The 17,287-nt window shown below is 42.0% G+C and overlaps 1 protein-coding gene across 5 annotated transcripts in view; it reads left to right on the top strand.

Moving 5' to 3' along the window:
* Positions 1-17,287, top strand: part of MPHOSPH9 (M-phase phosphoprotein 9) — a 78,569-nt gene that overhangs the window by 4,151 nt on the left and 57,131 nt on the right. For 3 of the 5 annotated variants that reach the window (XM_055358286.2, XM_031001106.3, XM_055358288.2), the window contains exons 3-7: positions 1,442-1,595; positions 5,969-6,058; positions 7,178-7,701; positions 10,583-10,706; positions 14,249-14,339. In XM_055358286.2, the coding sequence (XP_055214261.1) occupies positions 1,442-1,595; positions 5,969-6,058; positions 7,178-7,701; positions 10,583-10,706; positions 14,249-14,339 (983 nt within the window). The remainder of the gene's footprint in view (positions 1-1,441; positions 1,596-5,968; positions 6,059-7,177; positions 7,702-10,582; positions 10,707-14,248; positions 14,340-17,287) is intronic. The other 2 variants (XM_055358287.2, XM_063694448.1) reach the window with 2 other exon arrangements.

Genomic DNA, 17,287 nt, shown 5'->3' with positions numbered 1-17,287 from the left:
AAAACAATGGGGGTGGGGAGTTGTAAAAAACAAAGGAATATGTGAAATAAAACGAGAAAAGGAAATTTTAAAAGGCACAGGAAATGGTCCAACAGTAATCTGTATGCACTTGTGGAAAGTTGGCCACGCATTTTGGTTCTTGTATTACTTGGTGGTCCCTTTAAAGTACACTTCTAGAAGATATTCCTGTTAGAACAGTGTTTGATTTGGCTGGAGGAAGCTAACTGTGCCTTGCTAGTGAAAATTAGGCAATTAAACTTGTCTCCCTTTTCATTGTGACTGGCAGTTAAATTGGCCACATTTAAACTTGATTATTACAGCTATGTAAAATCCTTTACTGATAACATATATTCTTTCCTTTGAATTTTTTTTTTTTGACGGAGTCTTGCTCTGTCACTAGGCTGGGGTGCAGTGGTGCCATCTCAGCTCATTGCAATCTCCGTGTCCTGGGTTCAAGGGATTCCCCTGCTTCAGCCTCCTGATTGGCTGGGACTACAGGCACGCACTACCACACCCGGCTAATTTTTTGTATTTTAGTAGAGATGGGGTTTCACCTTGTTGGCCAGGACAGTCTTGATCTCCTGACCTGGTGATCCGCCCGCCTTGGCCTCCCAAAGTGCTGGGATTACAGGCGTGAGCCACTGCGCCTGGCCTCCTTTGAATTTTTAGTAATATTTTCACTGGTCCTAACTATTATTTTATTGTTATTTTTATTTTTTTTAAACAAATTATTTGTGAAAGAAAGCAGGATATCAAGCAGTAAATAAATTAAAATGATCTTTTGGTGACTAGATTTTAAGTACATTTTAATGTCCTGAAATATATTGTGTGTTTATAAAACAAATCCGAAATAACTTACCTGAAGTTTGGAAAAGCAGTACTCCTGGAACAAATCAGTGCTGTTTTACACACTGAGTAGGCTAAATAAGTCCTGAATATTTGCTGCTGATTTACTTGGCACAACTTTTATGCAGAGATAGTGCAGAGATAAGCATCAGCTTGTCGTACCAAATTAAGGGTGTCCAGTGAACAAGATTTGACTGTCATTTGGGGCAGTGGAGAAAGAATCCCCACTGCACAATGAAGGGCTGTTCTTAAAGTTGGGGGAAATAATCCTCTGGAATAGCTGAGATCAGAGAAGCTGGAAATTAATCTTATTGTTTAGCACAGACTTTTTTTATTTTCTGCTGATCCTTTGGAGTGTTCTCTCACTTCTGGAGAAGGTCTTCCTGTTGTGTTCTTAAAAAGAGTACAGTGTGGTCTTTTTACTGGCCTTTTCCTTTTGTGGACCAACTTGTGATCAGATTTTGAACAAATGAGGTGCCATTAGAAGGATTAAATGTCAGTGGTTTTGTACTGCTCTGCTAAATCTTGAACTGCTGAATTATTCAACACTTTGATAGAATGAAGAAAACCATTTGAATTATTTATGTTTCAACAGAAGTAGTCCTCACCTTAGTACAAATGGGGTATCCTCTTTCTCAGGGAAGACCAGACCATCTGTAATTCAAGGTACAGTTGAAGTCCTAACTTCTTTAATGCAAGAGCTACAAAACAGTGGAAAGACTGATTCGGAACTTTGGAAAAACTGTGAGGTATCTAATTTTGTTTTATTTTTGGAATTTTAAAATAATTATGTTAAAACATACCTCTACTAAACTCTAAATTATTAGAAATTTATGTCCTGAAGAGCATGACACTTTTAAGTTAATGCTAAAGTGGTCAAGTATATTAATTTGGGAATGATATTGAATGAATGGGAAAAAGGTGATCAAAACTATTTTTTAACAATATATTACTGATTAGACATACTAATTTGTATATTAAATATGAACTAAAACTGTCTTGGTTCAGAGACCTGAGAATCCCAAAATTATTAAAATTGTTACTAATTGTAATGTTGTCAGTAACTTATATGGAATTGTCATCATTTTGAAAAACCTAAATCCACTTTGAAATATTTTCAATGTTCTAATTATAAATTGAAGCTTCTATTTAGTACCTTACCATATTCAGCTGTGATACATTGCATTATATTGTTTTCAGATCAGTGGTTCTTTCTTTGGTTCATAGGTTAAATTGTGATATAAAAATGTAACAGTTAAAAGAATACTTACATGGCTGAGCACAGTGGCTCACGCCTGTAATCCCAGCACTTTAGGCTGCCAAGGTGGGAGGTTTGGTTGAGGCCAGGAGTTTGAGACTAGCCTGGGCAAGATAGCGAGACCCTGTCTCTACAAATATAAATACATAAATAAACTAGGTGGTCATGGTGGCACAGTGTCTGTAGTCCTAGCTACTTGGGAGGCTGATGTGGGAGGATCACTTGAACCCAGGAAGTCAGGGTTGCAGTGAGCTATGATCACAGCACTATACTCCAGCCTGGGTGACAGACTGAGACCCTGTCTCTCTCTATATATAAAAAAAGAGAACCTGTAATCCCAGCACTTGAGGCAGAGGTGGATAGCTTGTGCCCAGAGTTTGTGACCTGCTTGGGCAACATAGCAAGACCCCCTGAGTAAAAAAAATATATATATATATAAATTTTATTTCATAGGATAATGCTCAAGATAGACTTTCCTAAGGCTGGATTTGATAGTTTTTTATAGAAATGTTCAAACCATTATTAATTCTTAGAAAGCACTAGAACTTGTTTTAAACGTTAATTGTACTTTTAGAAGCATAATTTCTGTTATTTTTCAGAATGTAGAGTAAACGAAATGAAAGATTACCTGGTTTAAGAATTCGATAGCAGCAACTGCTAAGTGTAATTATTTATATCCATTATCCATAATTATTGAAATTATAAAAAAGTATTATTATATGCTTAAAAAATTGAGTTTTCAGTTTTTATACTTTATGCTTGTTTGCATATAATAATCAGTATGCACTAACGTGAAAGACCTTTAAAAATGCCCATGCAAATGCAATTAAAAATGGAATGTTTTATTAAGTATATTAAATGCTTCCCTTAATGTATCTACTCATTAGCTTTTTGTTTATTTGTTTGTTTGTTTTTGAGACAGAGTCTTGCTCTGTTGCCCAGGCTGGAGTGCTGTGGTGCAATCTCGGCTCACTGCCACCACTGCCTCCCAGGTTCAAGTGATTCTCCTGCCTCAGTCTCCCGAGTAGCTGAGATCACAGGCGAGTGCCACCATGCCCAGCTAATTTTTGTATTTTTAATAGAGAAGGGGTTTTGCCATGTTGGCCAGGCTGGTCTCGAACTCCTGACCTCAGGTAATCTGCCTGATTTGGCTTCCCAAAGTGCTGGGATTACAGGCATGAGCCACCGTTGCTAGCCCTCATTAGCTTTTGATAACTGAATTAACGTGCTTTAGGACAAAGGAGGCATTGCCACAATGTATTTTAACTTCTGGAAAATTTGTGTTTAACTAGAAATTGTTACTTTTGATAATTAGAAATCAACCTTTTTTTTTTTGACATTAGCATCTTAAGTCAGAATCAGAATATATTCCCTGCCCCACCTCTCCTCTCCCCTCCCTCCCACCCCCCTCCCTCCCTCCCTTCCTTTCTTCCTTCCTTCCTTTTCTTTGTTTCTTTTTCTCCTCTTTCATTCTCTCTCTTTTCTTTCTTTTTTTTTTTTTTTTTGAAATAGGGTCTCATTCTGTCATCCAGGCTGGAGTGCAGTGCACAATCTCTGTTCACTGTACCTTCAACCTCTTGGGCTCAAGCCATCCTCCCACCTCAGCTTCCCAAGTAGCTGGGACTACAGGTGCACACCACCATGCCCAGCTAATTTTTGCATTTTTTGTTGAGACAAGGTTTTGCTATGTTGCCCAGGTTAGTCTTGAACTCATGAACTCAAATGATCCACCCACCTTGGCCTCCCAAAGTGCTGGAATTACAGGCATGAGCCTCTGTGCCCAGCCTCTGAGCTCTGTTTTTATAACAGCTTTCAAAATAACATCAATTTATATCATCCTGAAATGAAATTCATAGGTAATATAACCTACCTTTACCCACTTTAAAAAATCAATATACTATCCTAAATGTGACATAAAGGAGAAATAAAAAATTTACAGTAAAATAACATGTATTTGGATATATCCATGTCAGGCACATGTTCATTAGAAGACATAATGAAGTAGTCATGTTTACCTGTATGTACTCACTGTGAATTCAGCAGCTGAACACAGATCAATATAGCTATGGTGTGTTGATGATCCAGGTATTGTGTACAGCACCTCCACTGGTGACATGCTTTTCTGAAAGGGTGACCAACTTCTTATGAGATTTTGAAACTTAAGTTTGTTTTGATGTTATGAATACTGTGCGAAATATTTATTGTTTTATGACATAAATGGACACAGGACAATTCTTCATCATGGGGGACTGCCCTATGATCTGCATGCCTGGACCCTGCCCACTAAATGCCAGTGATGTACCCCCAGCTTTGTCATGACCGTGACCTCACAGATTTCCCACATGGAGTTCCTTCCCCATTGAGATCACTGCATCATATTTAAATTTAAAACTTAGGCCTGCAACCCCAGCACTTTGGGAGACCGAGGCGGGTGGATCACTTGAGGTCAGGAGTTCAAGAACAGCTTGGCCAACATGGTGAAACCGTGTCTCTACTAAAAAATATGAAAATTCGGCTGGGTGCAGTGGATCACGCCTGTAATCCCAGCACTTTGAGAGGCCGAGGCAGGCGGATCATGAGGTCAGGAGATTGAGACCATCCTGGCTAACACGGTGAAACACTGTCTCCACTAAAAATACAAAAAAATTAGCTGGGCATGGTGGCAGGTGCCTGTAGTCCCAGCTACTTGGGGGCTGAGGCAGGAGAATGGTGTGAACCCAGGAGGCAGAGCTTGCAGTGAGCCGAGATCATGCCACTGCACTCCAGTCTGGGCGACAGAGCAAGACTCTGTCTCAAAAAAAAAAAAAAAAAAAAAAAAAAAAAAAAAAAAATATATATATATATATATATATATATATATATATATATATATATATATATAAAAATTAGCAATTAGCCGAACATGGTGACACATGTCTGTAATCTCAGCTACTTGGGAGGCTGAGGCACGAGAATTGCTTGAACACGGGAGGCGGAGGTTGCAGTGAGCCCAGATCATGCCACTGCACTCCAGCCTGGGCGAGAGAACGAGAGACTCCGTCTCAAAAAAAAAAATAAATAAATAAATAAAACTTAATCCTTTTAGCCATCTATGAGATATTATTATTCCCATTTTATAAAGTAGGAAACTGAGGTACAAATTAATTTGTCCAGGACCCCATGAGTTTTTAGTGGAGAGCTTGGAGTTAGAGTGGGGCAGGGGTAGGAGACAGTTCACAAAGTGAACATTTAAGAGACTTTCTGATGTGGCAAATGCTATGAAGGAAATAAATAGGATGACAAGAAAGAAAGGAACTGTTAGGATGGTTTCAGAAGATGACAATTAGGCTGAAATTGCAGGGTGGGAAGACAGCAGTCATGGTGAGAGCTGTGCAAGAGCTCGCGAGGTGGTGGGCACATCAGGTGCTCAGCTGTGAGGTGGGAGACAATTTTGGCATGCTCAAGAACGGAGGATGCCTGTGAGGCAGGTGCGTAGCCAGCAAAGGACAGAGGGCTGGGATGAAGTGGGGAGGTGCGTAGGAGCCAGACAGTGCAGAGCCGTCTAAGGAGAGCTTAGGAGTGGAAAGATGCTGAAAGGCTTTACGCAGGCAGTTAGTTTTCATAGCCACTTCCTGATGTTGTGTATTGCTGCATGTGGTCTGTGGCTGAAAGTCTCCCAGCCTTGAGGCTGAACGTAGCCTTCTGTAGAACTCCCTGCTCTCTTGGTGTGGCGCGCCAGCATACTGTAGCTATGAGAGTGCTGATGGCTGTTGGGATTCGGGATGGATCATGACCTAAAAAGGGCTCTTTTACACTGGAGGAATTGTTCTGTGAAATGTAAAGTCAAAAAATTATTTTTAACTAACATATTTTATAATTTAATAGACCAAGTGGTTACAGCTATTCAATTTGGTGGAAAAACAATGCCAAGAACAGATAGTTGCCCAGCAGGAGCAGTTCCACAACCAGATTCAAGTAAGTTACCATTTACATTGATTCCTTTTTTATATACATATACATACGTACATATATATACACACACACACACACATATATAGAAATGGAGTCTCACTCTTGTCGCCCAGGTTGGAGTGCAGTGGCTTGATCTCAGCTCACTACAACCTCTGCCTCCTGGGTTCAAGCCATTCTCCTGCCTCAGCCTCCCGAGTAGCTGAGATTACAGGCACCTGCCAACACGCCCGGCTAATTTTGGTATTTTTAGTAGAGACGGGTTTCGCCATGTTCACTAGGCTGGTCTCAAACTCCTGACCTCAGGTGATCCACCCGCCTCGGCCTCCTGCCCAGCCCTTTTTTACTTTTATTTTTATTTATTTTTTTTGAGATGGAGTCTCACTCTGTTGCCCAGGCTGGAGTGCAATGGCACGGTCTTGGCTCACTGCAAACTCTGCCTCCAGGTTCAAGCAATTCTTCTGCTCCAGCCTCCTGAGTAGCTGGGAATACAGGTGTGTGCCACCATACTGGCTAATTTTTGTATTTTTAGTACCAACCACGTTGGCCAGGCTGGTCTGGGACTCCTGACCTCTTGATCTGCCCGCCTCGGCCTCCCAAAGTGCTGGGATTACAGGCGTGAGCCACCACACCCAGCATCCTTTTTTATATTTGTAAGAAAAAACAATACGTTATATCAATTTTTTTTTTTTTTTGAGACAAGGTCTCACTCTTGTCACCCAGGCTGGCGTGCAGTGACATGATTTTAGCTGACTGCAACCTCTGCTTCTTGGGTTCAAGAAATTCTCCTGCCTCAGCCTCCTGAGTAGCTGGAATTACAGATGCGCACCACCATGTCTGGCTAATTTTTAGTAGAGTCAGAGTTTCACCATGTTGGCCAAGCTGGTCTTGAGCTCCTGACCTTGTGATCTGCCCACCTCGGCCTCCCAAAGTGCTGGGATTACAGGCGTGAGCTACTGTGCCTGGCCACCAGCCTCAATTTTGTTTATAAACTAAAGATAAAGCATCACATTATCTTTAGAATAATATCTCATCATATTTTGAAACATGATATTCTTGTAACAGTCATAAAAATATGGTGTTTAATATACTTTCTTACCCAAATCTATAACTTTTTATTTCCAGCATATACAGGAGGAGATAAAAAATTTAGTCAAATTACAGACTAGTAGTGCTTCCTTGGCTTCCTGTGAAGGAAATTCTTCAAACAAACAAGTATCTTCGGAAAGTCAAATGGGTTTTTTTTCTCTAAGCAGTGAGAGAAATGAATCTGTTATCCATTATCCTGAATCCACAGAACCTGAAATACAGCAAGAAATGTCCACGTCACAACCAGACTGCAATGTGGATAGTTGCTCAGTAAGCAGTGGATATGGCACCTTTTGTATCTCAGAATTAAATCCGTACAAATCTAAAGACCCTAAGGAGTTCATGGAGCACGTAGATGTTCTCAAAGGACAGTATGTAGCACCTGCGGTGCCGGCTGAGTCACTTGTAGATGGTGTGAAAAATGAGAATTTTTATATACAGACTCCTGAAGAGTGTCATGTGTCTTTAAAGGAAGATGTATCCATTTCTCCTGGTGAATTTGAACATAATTTTCTTGGTGAAAATAAGGTTTCTGAAGTATACAGTGGGAAAACAAATAGGTAAGTAGAATTTCTATCATTCGAAGGGAGTTTATTACATTTAGAATCTAGTGTTCCTTTTAATGCACTGTAATAGAATGAGATGTATTTGAACATTTATCAGTTCATTGCCTGTAGAAAATTGAAATAAACAAAGCACACTATATTCCAATGACACTGACTTTCTTCCCATCTGTAATGTTGTAAGACTACTAAACTCTTAAGGTCGGAAGCTTTGCCAGAAAATAGAAAATATATTTTTAGCAGACAGGACTGTATCAATAGTGGAAGTTTGTCACATATGTTCATGTAATTTGAACAATTTTTTTTTTGTTTTTTGAGACGGAGTCTCGCTCTGTCGCCCAGGCTGGAGTGCAGTGGCGCAATCTCGGCTCACTGCAAGCTCCACCTCCCGGGTTCACGCCATTCTTCTGCCTCAGTCTCCCGAGTAGCTGGGACTACAGGTACCCGCCACCACGCCAGGCTAATTTTTTGTATTTTTAGTAGAGACGGGGTTTCACTGTGTTAGCCAGGATGGTCTCGATCTCCTGACCTTGTGATCTGCCCGCCTCTGCCTCCCAAAGTGCTGGGATTACAGGCGTGAGCCACTGTGCCTGGCCACAGTTTTTTTTTTAAAGGTGGGGGTCTTGCTTTGTTGCCCAAGCTGGTGTGCCATGGTGCAATCATAGCTCACTGCAGCCTAAAATTCCTGGGCTCAAGTGATCCTCCTGAGTAGCTAGGACTATGAGCGCGTGCTATGTTACCATGTCCAGCTGAAACCAAAAATTATATACAGGGTTACCCAATTTTATGTTTTGTTTTTTTTTGATATGGAGTCTTGCTCTTGTCTCCCAGGCTGGAGTGCAGTGGCGCAATCTCAGCTCACTGCAACCTCTGCCTCCCTGGTTCAAGTGATACTCCTGCCTTAAGTCTCCTGAGTAGCTGGGACTACAGGTGTGGGCCACCACACCCGGCTAATTTTTGTATTTTCAGTAGAGACAGAGTTCTGCTGTTGCTGGCCAGGCTGGTCTCTCTCCTGACCTCAGGTGATGTGCCCACCTCAGCCTCCCAAAGTGCTGGGATTATGGTGTAAGCCGCCGTGCCTGGCCCCAATTTTATGTTTTTTATTTTCTTTTTTCTAGTCTGTATGCTGCTGAATGTTTTTGTTTGTTTCTTTTGTTCTGTTTTTTTTTTTTTATTTTTTGAGATGGAGTCTCGCTCTGTCACTCAGGCTGGAGTGCAGTGGTGCTATCGCAGCTCACTGCAACCTCTACCTCCCAGGTTCATATGATTCTCCTGCCTCAGCCTTCTGAGTAGCTGGGACTACAGGCATGTACCGCCACGTCCAGCTAATTTTTGTATTTTTAGTAGAGACAGGGTTTGGCCGTGTTGGCCAGGCTGGTCTCGAACTCCTGAGAGTTTTGTAGTCTTACAACATCTGCCCACCTTGGCCTCCCGAAGTGCTGGGATTATAGGCGTGAACCACTGCGCCCAGCCTGAATGTTTTTTATGTATAAGAAGAATTTTTATAAATTTAGTGACATTTCATGACAAAGGAGGCTTTTTATTAAACTGTGACTGAATGTTTGTAAAACAATCCTTAAAAATTTCATAATTTATCCCAAGTTTTTAGTTTCATGTCCCTGAATTGTGTCATCTAAAGCAACACAAATCTTATGTATGTTCAAGTATAATGATTGATTTATGCCGACAAATACACTGTCATTGTAGAGATACATTTAGCACTTGGAAGGGCAAATGTGGTGGTTTTTGTTCTAGTCTATGGCTACAGACTTTGTGTATTATTATTATTAGTCACTGTTAGTCTTTTTTTTTTTTTTTTTTTTGAGACGGAGTCTTGCTCTGTTGCCCAGGCTGGAGTGCAGTGGTGCGATCTCGGCTCACTGCAAGCTCTGCCTCCCGGGTTCACGCCATTCTCCTGCCTCAGCCTCCTGAGTAGCTTTTAGTAGAGATGGGGTTTCACCATGTTAGCCAGGATGGTCTTGATCTCCTGACCTTGTGATCCGCCCACCTCAGCCTCCCAAAGTGCTGGGATTACAGGCGTGAGCCACCGCGCCAGGCCTGTCACTGTTAGTCTTTTTGTTTACTTTGCCTTTGATAATAAGAAATTGAAAAAAGTAATGTAGGTGAATTAATAAAAATTCATTGTCTTACCGCTATTAGAAAAAACAACTGGCTGGGCGCAGTGGCTCACACTTGTAATCCCAGCACTTTGAGAGGCTGAGACAGGTGGATCACTTGAGCCCAGGAGTTCGAGATCAGCCTGAACAACATGGCAAGACCCTGTCTCTACAAAAAAAATAGAAAAATTAGCTGGGTGTGGTGGTGGCCACCTGTGGTCCCAGCTACTTGGGAGGCTGGGGTGGGAGGATCACCTGAGCTGAGGAACGTCAGAATGCAGTGAGCTGTGATTGCACCACTGCCACTGCATTCTAGCCTGGGTGACAGAGAGGGTCTCTAAAAAACAAACAAACGAACAAAAACCACACACACAACAACAACTGAAAGCAACTGGTGGTTAGCTTTATATGTGAAGTACAGTATCTAAAGAAATAATTTTGGAACCCAGTGTGGTGGCTCATGCCTGTAATCCCAGCACTTTGGGAGGCTGAGGTGGGCAGAGGTCAGGAGTTTGAGACCAGTCTGGCCAACATGGTGAAACCCCATCTCTAGTAAAAATACAAAAATTAGCTGGGCGTGGTAGTGCGTCTGTAATCCCAGCTATTCAGGAGACTGAGGCACGAGAATTGCTTGAACCTAGGAGATGGAGGTTGCAGTGAACTGAGATTGCGCCACTGTACTCCAGCCTGGGCGACACAGCGAGACTCTGTCTCAAAACAAAACAAAAAAAAAGTAATTTTGGTTTTCTCTTCTTAAATAGTAATGCTATAACATCATGGGCACAAAAACTGAAGCAGAACCGACCAAAGAGAGCACATGTAGAAGATGGAGGTTCAAGATCTAAACAAGGAAATGAGCAAAGTAAGAAGACACCAATTGAGAAAGTAGGTGACTAGTCACTTTCCCTGCGGGCTCCAGTACTGATGATTATGTGGGTTTAGTACACGCTCATGAACAAAACTCTTGTGCCCTTTCTTTTGTATTGTTAATTTGTTCATTTATACATTTTTTTTATTGTTGTTTTTTTGAGACGGAGTTTCGCTCTTATGGCCCAGACTGGAGTGCAATGACGTGATCTCGGCTCACTTCAACTTCTGCCTCCCAGGTTCAAGCGATTCTCCTGTCTCATCCTCCCAAGTACCTGTGGTGGTACAGGTGGTACATGGTGGTGCAGTCGTGTGCCACCATGCCTGGCCAATTTTTTTTTTTTTTTTTTGAGACGGAGTCTCACTCTGTCACCCAGGCTGGAGTGCAGTGGTGCAATCTTGGCTCACTGCAAGCTCCGCCTCCCGGGTTCACGCCATTCTCCTGCCTCAGCCTCCCAAGTAGCTGGGACTACAGGCACCCACCACCACGCCCGGCTAATTTTTTGTATTTTTAGTAGAGACGGGGTTTCACCATGTTGGCCAGGCTGCTCTCGAACTCCTGACCTCAGGTGATCCACCCACTTTGGCCTCCTAAAGTGCAGGGATTATAGGCATGAGCCACCACGCTTGGCCCATTTATGCATCTTTCTTTTGGTGTTTCAGAGGATTAGAAATAATGATTTGCTGTGTTTCTTCTTTAGTAGGCTAGAAATCAAAGCTAATAAAGGATAAAATATTATGAAAATGAGTCATTTGCAAAGGTCCTATTTCTCTTTGTACTGCAAACGTTTACATTTAGCCAGAGAGTAATCCATTTAATTGTTTAAAATAAATTTTCAAATAATTTATATTATTATTAAATTGTAAGAAGTAATACTGTAATCTTAAAGTTGAGGCTGGGCCAAGTGGCTCATGCCTGTAATCCCAGCACTTTGAGAGGCCGGGGTGGGCAGATCACGAGGTTAAGAGATCGAGACCATCCTGGTCAACATGGTGAAACCCCGTCTCTAACTAAAAATACAAAACTTAGCCGGGTGTGGTAGCATGCGCCTGTAGTCCCAGCTACTCGGGAGGCTGAGGCAGGAGAATCACTTGAACTGGGGAGACGGAGGTTGCAGTGAGCCAAGATCACGCCATTGCACTCCGGCCTCGCAAAAGAGCGAGATTCCGTCTAAAAAAAAAAAAGGTTGAAATTTGAACAGTTCTGAATTATAATCCAAATTGTGAGAGATTAAATGTTGAAATTCTGTATGGCCCTTTTGCTAACCTAGCAGCTACTTTAATTAAAAGATTATAGATATTGAGTAAAGTTTTTTAAACAATTATTTAAATTTGAGTTTCAGATAATTAAGATTTTAAACATTTCTTTCATTTATTTATTTATTTATTTATTTTTTTGACATGGAGTCTTGCTCTGTTGCCCAGGCTGGGTTGCAGTGACATAATCTCAGCCCACTGCAATCTCTGTCTCCTGGGTTCAAGCAATTCTCTTGCCTCAGCCTCTCGATTAGCTGGGACTATAGGTGCGTGCCACCACGCCTGGCTTCTTTTTGTATTTTTAGTAGAGATGGGGTCTCGCCATGTTGGTTAGGCTGGCCTGACCTCAAGTGATCCAACCACCTCAGCCTCCCAAAGTGCCGGGATTATAGACGTGAGCCACTGTGCCTGGCCCAGAGAAATTTTTTTAAAATATATTTTTGTAGAGACAGGGTCTCACTATGTTGCCCAGGCTGGTCTCAAACTCCTGGCTTCAAGTGATCCTCTTGCCTTGGCCTCCCCAAATGCTGAGATTACAAGCATGAGCCACTGTGCCTGGCCAGATAATTTTTAATATGCCTGTATAGCCCTTATTGCTCTAAATTTGTCACAGAATAGCATTGTTTAGTATAACACATTGAAATGGCAAAATCAGGTCCCTCTACAAACCCAATACCTTTAGAAACTGGCCATGTCTTATCCTGAACATGGTCTTTTTGTCATCCTATGAAAAAGATCTATTAAAGAGGTCGTAAGAAGATCGTCCTACAGCCTTCATAAGGCATTATTTATTCCTCTTTCAATAAATTTTATTTCTTCAATTTAGGCTTCCTGATACCACCATTGTTTGTACTTTTTCAGATTTATATTGAAGAGGAGGGAAGTGAAGGTAAATGAAGCTCTATGAACCACAAAAGCTTCTGTGGCTTAGGAAAGCCCTTTAGAACTGTGTTGCTAGTTTTATTCTAGAAAAGCTGTTTAGTACTATATTGGTAGCTCTAGAAAAGCCATTCAATACACCCCCACCACCACGCCCGGCTAATTTTTTGTATTTTTAGTAGAGACGGGGTTTCACCGTGTTAGCCAGGATAATCCCGATCTCCTGACCTCGTGATCTGCCTGCTTTGGCCTCCCAAAGTGCTGGGATTATAGGCATGAGCCACCGCGCCCGGCCTTCTCTTGGTCTTAAGTAGTGAGACAAATTCAAACAGGTGGAATTTCTTCCTTGATGAGAAAGAAAATAAGTGGTGCCTTATAAGGCTCATGTGTTAATTCCCCATCTTCGTAGGTAGTGTTATTTCAGTGTGCTTTTACTTTGGGAATGGGTTCATGGATGGTTACATACTCTTTACAGGAATTAAAAGTTTCATGAGGGACCTGATAAGAAAAATTCTGATAGAAATATTCTCATCACATATCTCTGGAAACACATTTCTTGCGACAGTGTCAGAGATGTGAGGATTGATTTGTTCAGAATTTTTACTAGAATTGATAAGTAAGCAGGGACTACTAACCAATTGTTTGTATATAGGAAGTAGTCTACTACTTAAGGCTCATATTATTGATTTATGGTTTTTAGAGTTAATCTGATTTATTGTAATTATGATAAAAATGAATTGTTAGAGCTTTTACATTAATTTTTATACTAAATGACTTTAATTCTAGTCGCTTCAAATTTGTTTTGGAAGTAAATGGCAGATTATAAATACATTTTAGGTCTGAACTCACGAAATAATACCTGCCCCCATTTTTCTCCTTCCAGCTCCACAGAGAACCGAAATAAACTTTTGTAAATTACACAGGCAAAAAAAAAAAATCTGCAACAGTGAATTCCTATCAGTTAGCATTCTTGTAACCATGGGGAAATCAGGCTTTCTTCTTTTTTTTTTTTTTTTGAGACAGAGTCTTGCTCTGTTGCCCAGGCTAGAGTGCAGTGGCACGATCTCGGCTTACTGCAACCTCTGCCTCCCAGGTTCAAGTGATTCTCCTGCGTCAGCCTCCTGAGTAGCTGGGATTATAGGCACCTGCCACTGCGCCCGGCTAATTTTTGTATTTTTAGTAGAGACGGGGTTTCATCATCTTGACCAGGCTGTTTTCGAACTTTTGAGCTCGTGATCCACCCTCCTCGGCCTCCCAAAGTGCTGTGATCATAGGCGTGAGCTACCGCGCCTGGCCCAGGCTTTCTTCTTTGAACCCTCTGAAGGTTTCTCCCCACCTGGTTTGAGGCCTGGCTTTCATTTCTTGGGTCAGCAGATTGTGCCTAATGACTTTTAGCTGTCAACCAATAGTTTTCTTTCTTGTAGTCTGATTTTGCTGCTGCTACACATCCTCGTGCTTTTTACCTCAGTAAACCAGATGAAACTCCAAATGCTTGGATGTCTGATTCAGGAACAGGTATGATACTTAAATTTTTATTTTTTTTAACCTAAACTACACTCAGAGGAAGGTACTTAGATTTTTAGAGCATTATTTTTAAAAAACAACTTGCCTACATTTCTCCATATGGGATGATACTGTATAGTAGTATGGTTTTGTAAATGTGTTATGTGTTGTGGTGTTCTCTGGTAGCAGCCTTACCTTTGTTTGTTTTGTTTTTTGAGACAGGGTCTCACTCTGTCACCCAGGCTGGGGTGCAGTGGTGCGATCACAGCTCACTGCAGCCTCAGCCTCCTGGGCTCAAGTGATCCTCCCACCTCAGCTTCCCAAGAATAGCTGGGACAACAGGCGGTGCCACCATGCCCAGCTACCTTTTGTATTTTTTTGTAGAGACAGGGTTTTGCCATGTTGCCTCAGCTGGTTTTGAACTCCTGGGTACAAGCAATCCACCAGCCTCGGTTTCTCAAAGTGCTGGGATTACAGGCTTCAGCCACCATGTCCAGCCACCTTTCTTTCTTGTCTTAATTTATGTTACAAGATCTGTAAAGAGAATAAAGAAGTACTTTTGCAGTTGTTTTGAACAGCTGTAAAAATCATCAACCTTTTTCGGGTAGTCCAAAATGAATTAAATTCAAACCCTCTGAGCCATCCTTTACACTCCATGGTGAGCTTATTCCAATCTTAATGGCTTTATATACAGACTTTATTTTTTTTCCATATCCCACATCCAATTCATCAGGATGAATTAGCTTTGCCTTACAAATCTTTCTAGAATCCCACCACTTACCACCTCCACAGCTTCTAGCCTAAGAGTGTTCTCTCATCTGTCACCTGGGTTGCTACTGTCTTCCTAACCAGCCTCCCCACTTCCACTCTTGCACACTTCAGTCTGTTCTCAACATAGTAGACAAAGTGATCCTCTGAAAAGTTAAGTCACATCATGTGAGTCCTCCTCTCCAAACCCTGTTGTTCACAGAGTCCTTACAGGGGCCCACAGTGCCTAACAACCTAGCCCTGTTACCTCTTTGACCTCACTTTATACTGAGTTGTTCCTCGAATTACAGTGGGGTTATGTCCTGATAAACCCACCATAAATTGAAAATATCATAAGTTGAAAATGGGCTGGGCACAGTGGCTCATGCCTTATAATCCCAGCACTTTGAGAGTCCAAGGTATGAGGATCGCTTGAGGCCATGAGTTTGAGACCAACTTGAGCAACAAGTTGAGACCCCATCTCTACAAAAGAGTTAAAAAATTAGCCAGGGGTGGTGATGCGCCTGTAGTGCTAGCTACTTGGAAAGCTGAAATGGGAAGATTGCTTGAGTCTGGGCGGTCAAGGCTGCAGTGAGCCATGATCACACCACTGCACTCCAGCCTGGGCAACACCAAGACCTTGTCTCAAGAAAAAAAAAAAATTGAAAATGCATTTAGTACACCTAGCTTATTAAACATCATAGCTTAGCCTAGTGTACATTAAATGTGCTCAGAACACTTACATTAGCCCACAGTTGGGCAAAGTTATCTAACACAAAGTATTTTATAATAAAGTATTGACTATTTCATATACTTTATTGAATACTGAGAGTGAAAAACAGAATGGTCAGCCAGGCGCGGTGGCTCATGCTTGTAATCCCAGCACTTTGGGAGGCCAGGTCGGGCGGATCACGAGGTCAGGCGATCGAGACTATCCTGGTTAATACAGTGAAACCCCGTCTCTACTAAAAATACAAAAAATTAGCTGGGCTTGGTGGCGGGCACCTGTAATCCCAGCTGCTCAAGAGGCTGAGGCAGGAGAATGGCGTGAACCCAGGAGGCAGAGCTTGCAGTGAGCCGAGATTGTGCCACTGCACTCCAGCCTGGGCGACAGAGCCAGACTCTGTCTCAAAAAAAAAAAAAATAATAACAGAATGGTCATATCGGTACTCAAAGTATGGTTTCTACTGACTGCATATTGCTTTTCACCATGATAAAGTAAAAAAAAAAAAAAATAAATAAGTCAACCATTGTAGGCTGGGGATTGTACTCTGTCCCTTTTTTTTTTTTTTTTTTTTTTTGAGACAAGAGTTTTGCTCTTGTTGCCCAGGCTGGAGTGCGATGGTGTGATCTCGGCTTACTGTAACCTCTGCTTGCCAGGTTCAAGTGATTTTTCTGCCTCAGCCTTCAGCTTCCCAAGCTGGGATTACAGGCATGCACTACCACGCCCAGCTAATTTTGTATTTTTAGTAGAGATAGAGTTTTTCCATGTTGGTCAGGCTGGTCTTCAACTCCTGACCTCAGGTGATCTGCCCGCCTCAGCCTCCCAAAGTGCTGGGATTACAGGCGTGAGTCATTGTGTCTGGCTGTGCTCTGTCCGTTTCTTTGAATGAGAAGGGAGATTGTCTGCTCAAATGTCCCAGATAGGTTTTAGGACTTTTGCATTGGCTGTTTTCCATACTTGAAATGTTCTTCTCCCTGTATGAGGGAGCTCCCTCATACATGGCTAAAATGGCTGATGCCTTCTTAATTATCCTCTCAGTAGCCAACCCTGTTCACCTGATTCAAAAATAGTGCCTGCCCATCCCACCCCCTACTACATATCCCCTTTATCCTATTTTAAAATCTAATCAGAGTGCTTACCACCTATATACTGCATGATTTACTTACTTTTCATGTCTCACTCCTCCTGCCTCCCCAGCCTGGCACTATAGGTACTCAATAAACGTTTGAATTATTTACATTGATTCTATATGTCTATACTACTCACAAAGAAATTGTCAGCTGGGCGTGGTGGCTCACACCTGTGATCCCAGCACTTTGGGAAGCCAAGGTGGGCAGATCACCTGACCCCAGGAGGTTGAGACCAGCCTGGGCAACATAGCAAAACTTCGTCTCTACACAAAATACAAAAATTAGCCGGGTGCGGTGGTGTGAGTTAATAGTCCCAGCTACTTGGGAGGCTGAAAGGGAATGATGGCTTGAGCTCGGGA

This window comes from Gorilla gorilla, chromosome 10 (genome assembly GCF_029281585.2).
Source record: "Gorilla gorilla gorilla isolate KB3781 chromosome 10, NHGRI_mGorGor1-v2.1_pri, whole genome shotgun sequence".
In the NCBI taxonomy this organism is placed as follows: domain Eukaryota; kingdom Metazoa; phylum Chordata; class Mammalia; order Primates; family Hominidae; genus Gorilla; species Gorilla gorilla.
Note: the sequence above shows the minus strand (reverse complement) of the source record. Positions and strands in the feature narration are given on the sequence as shown.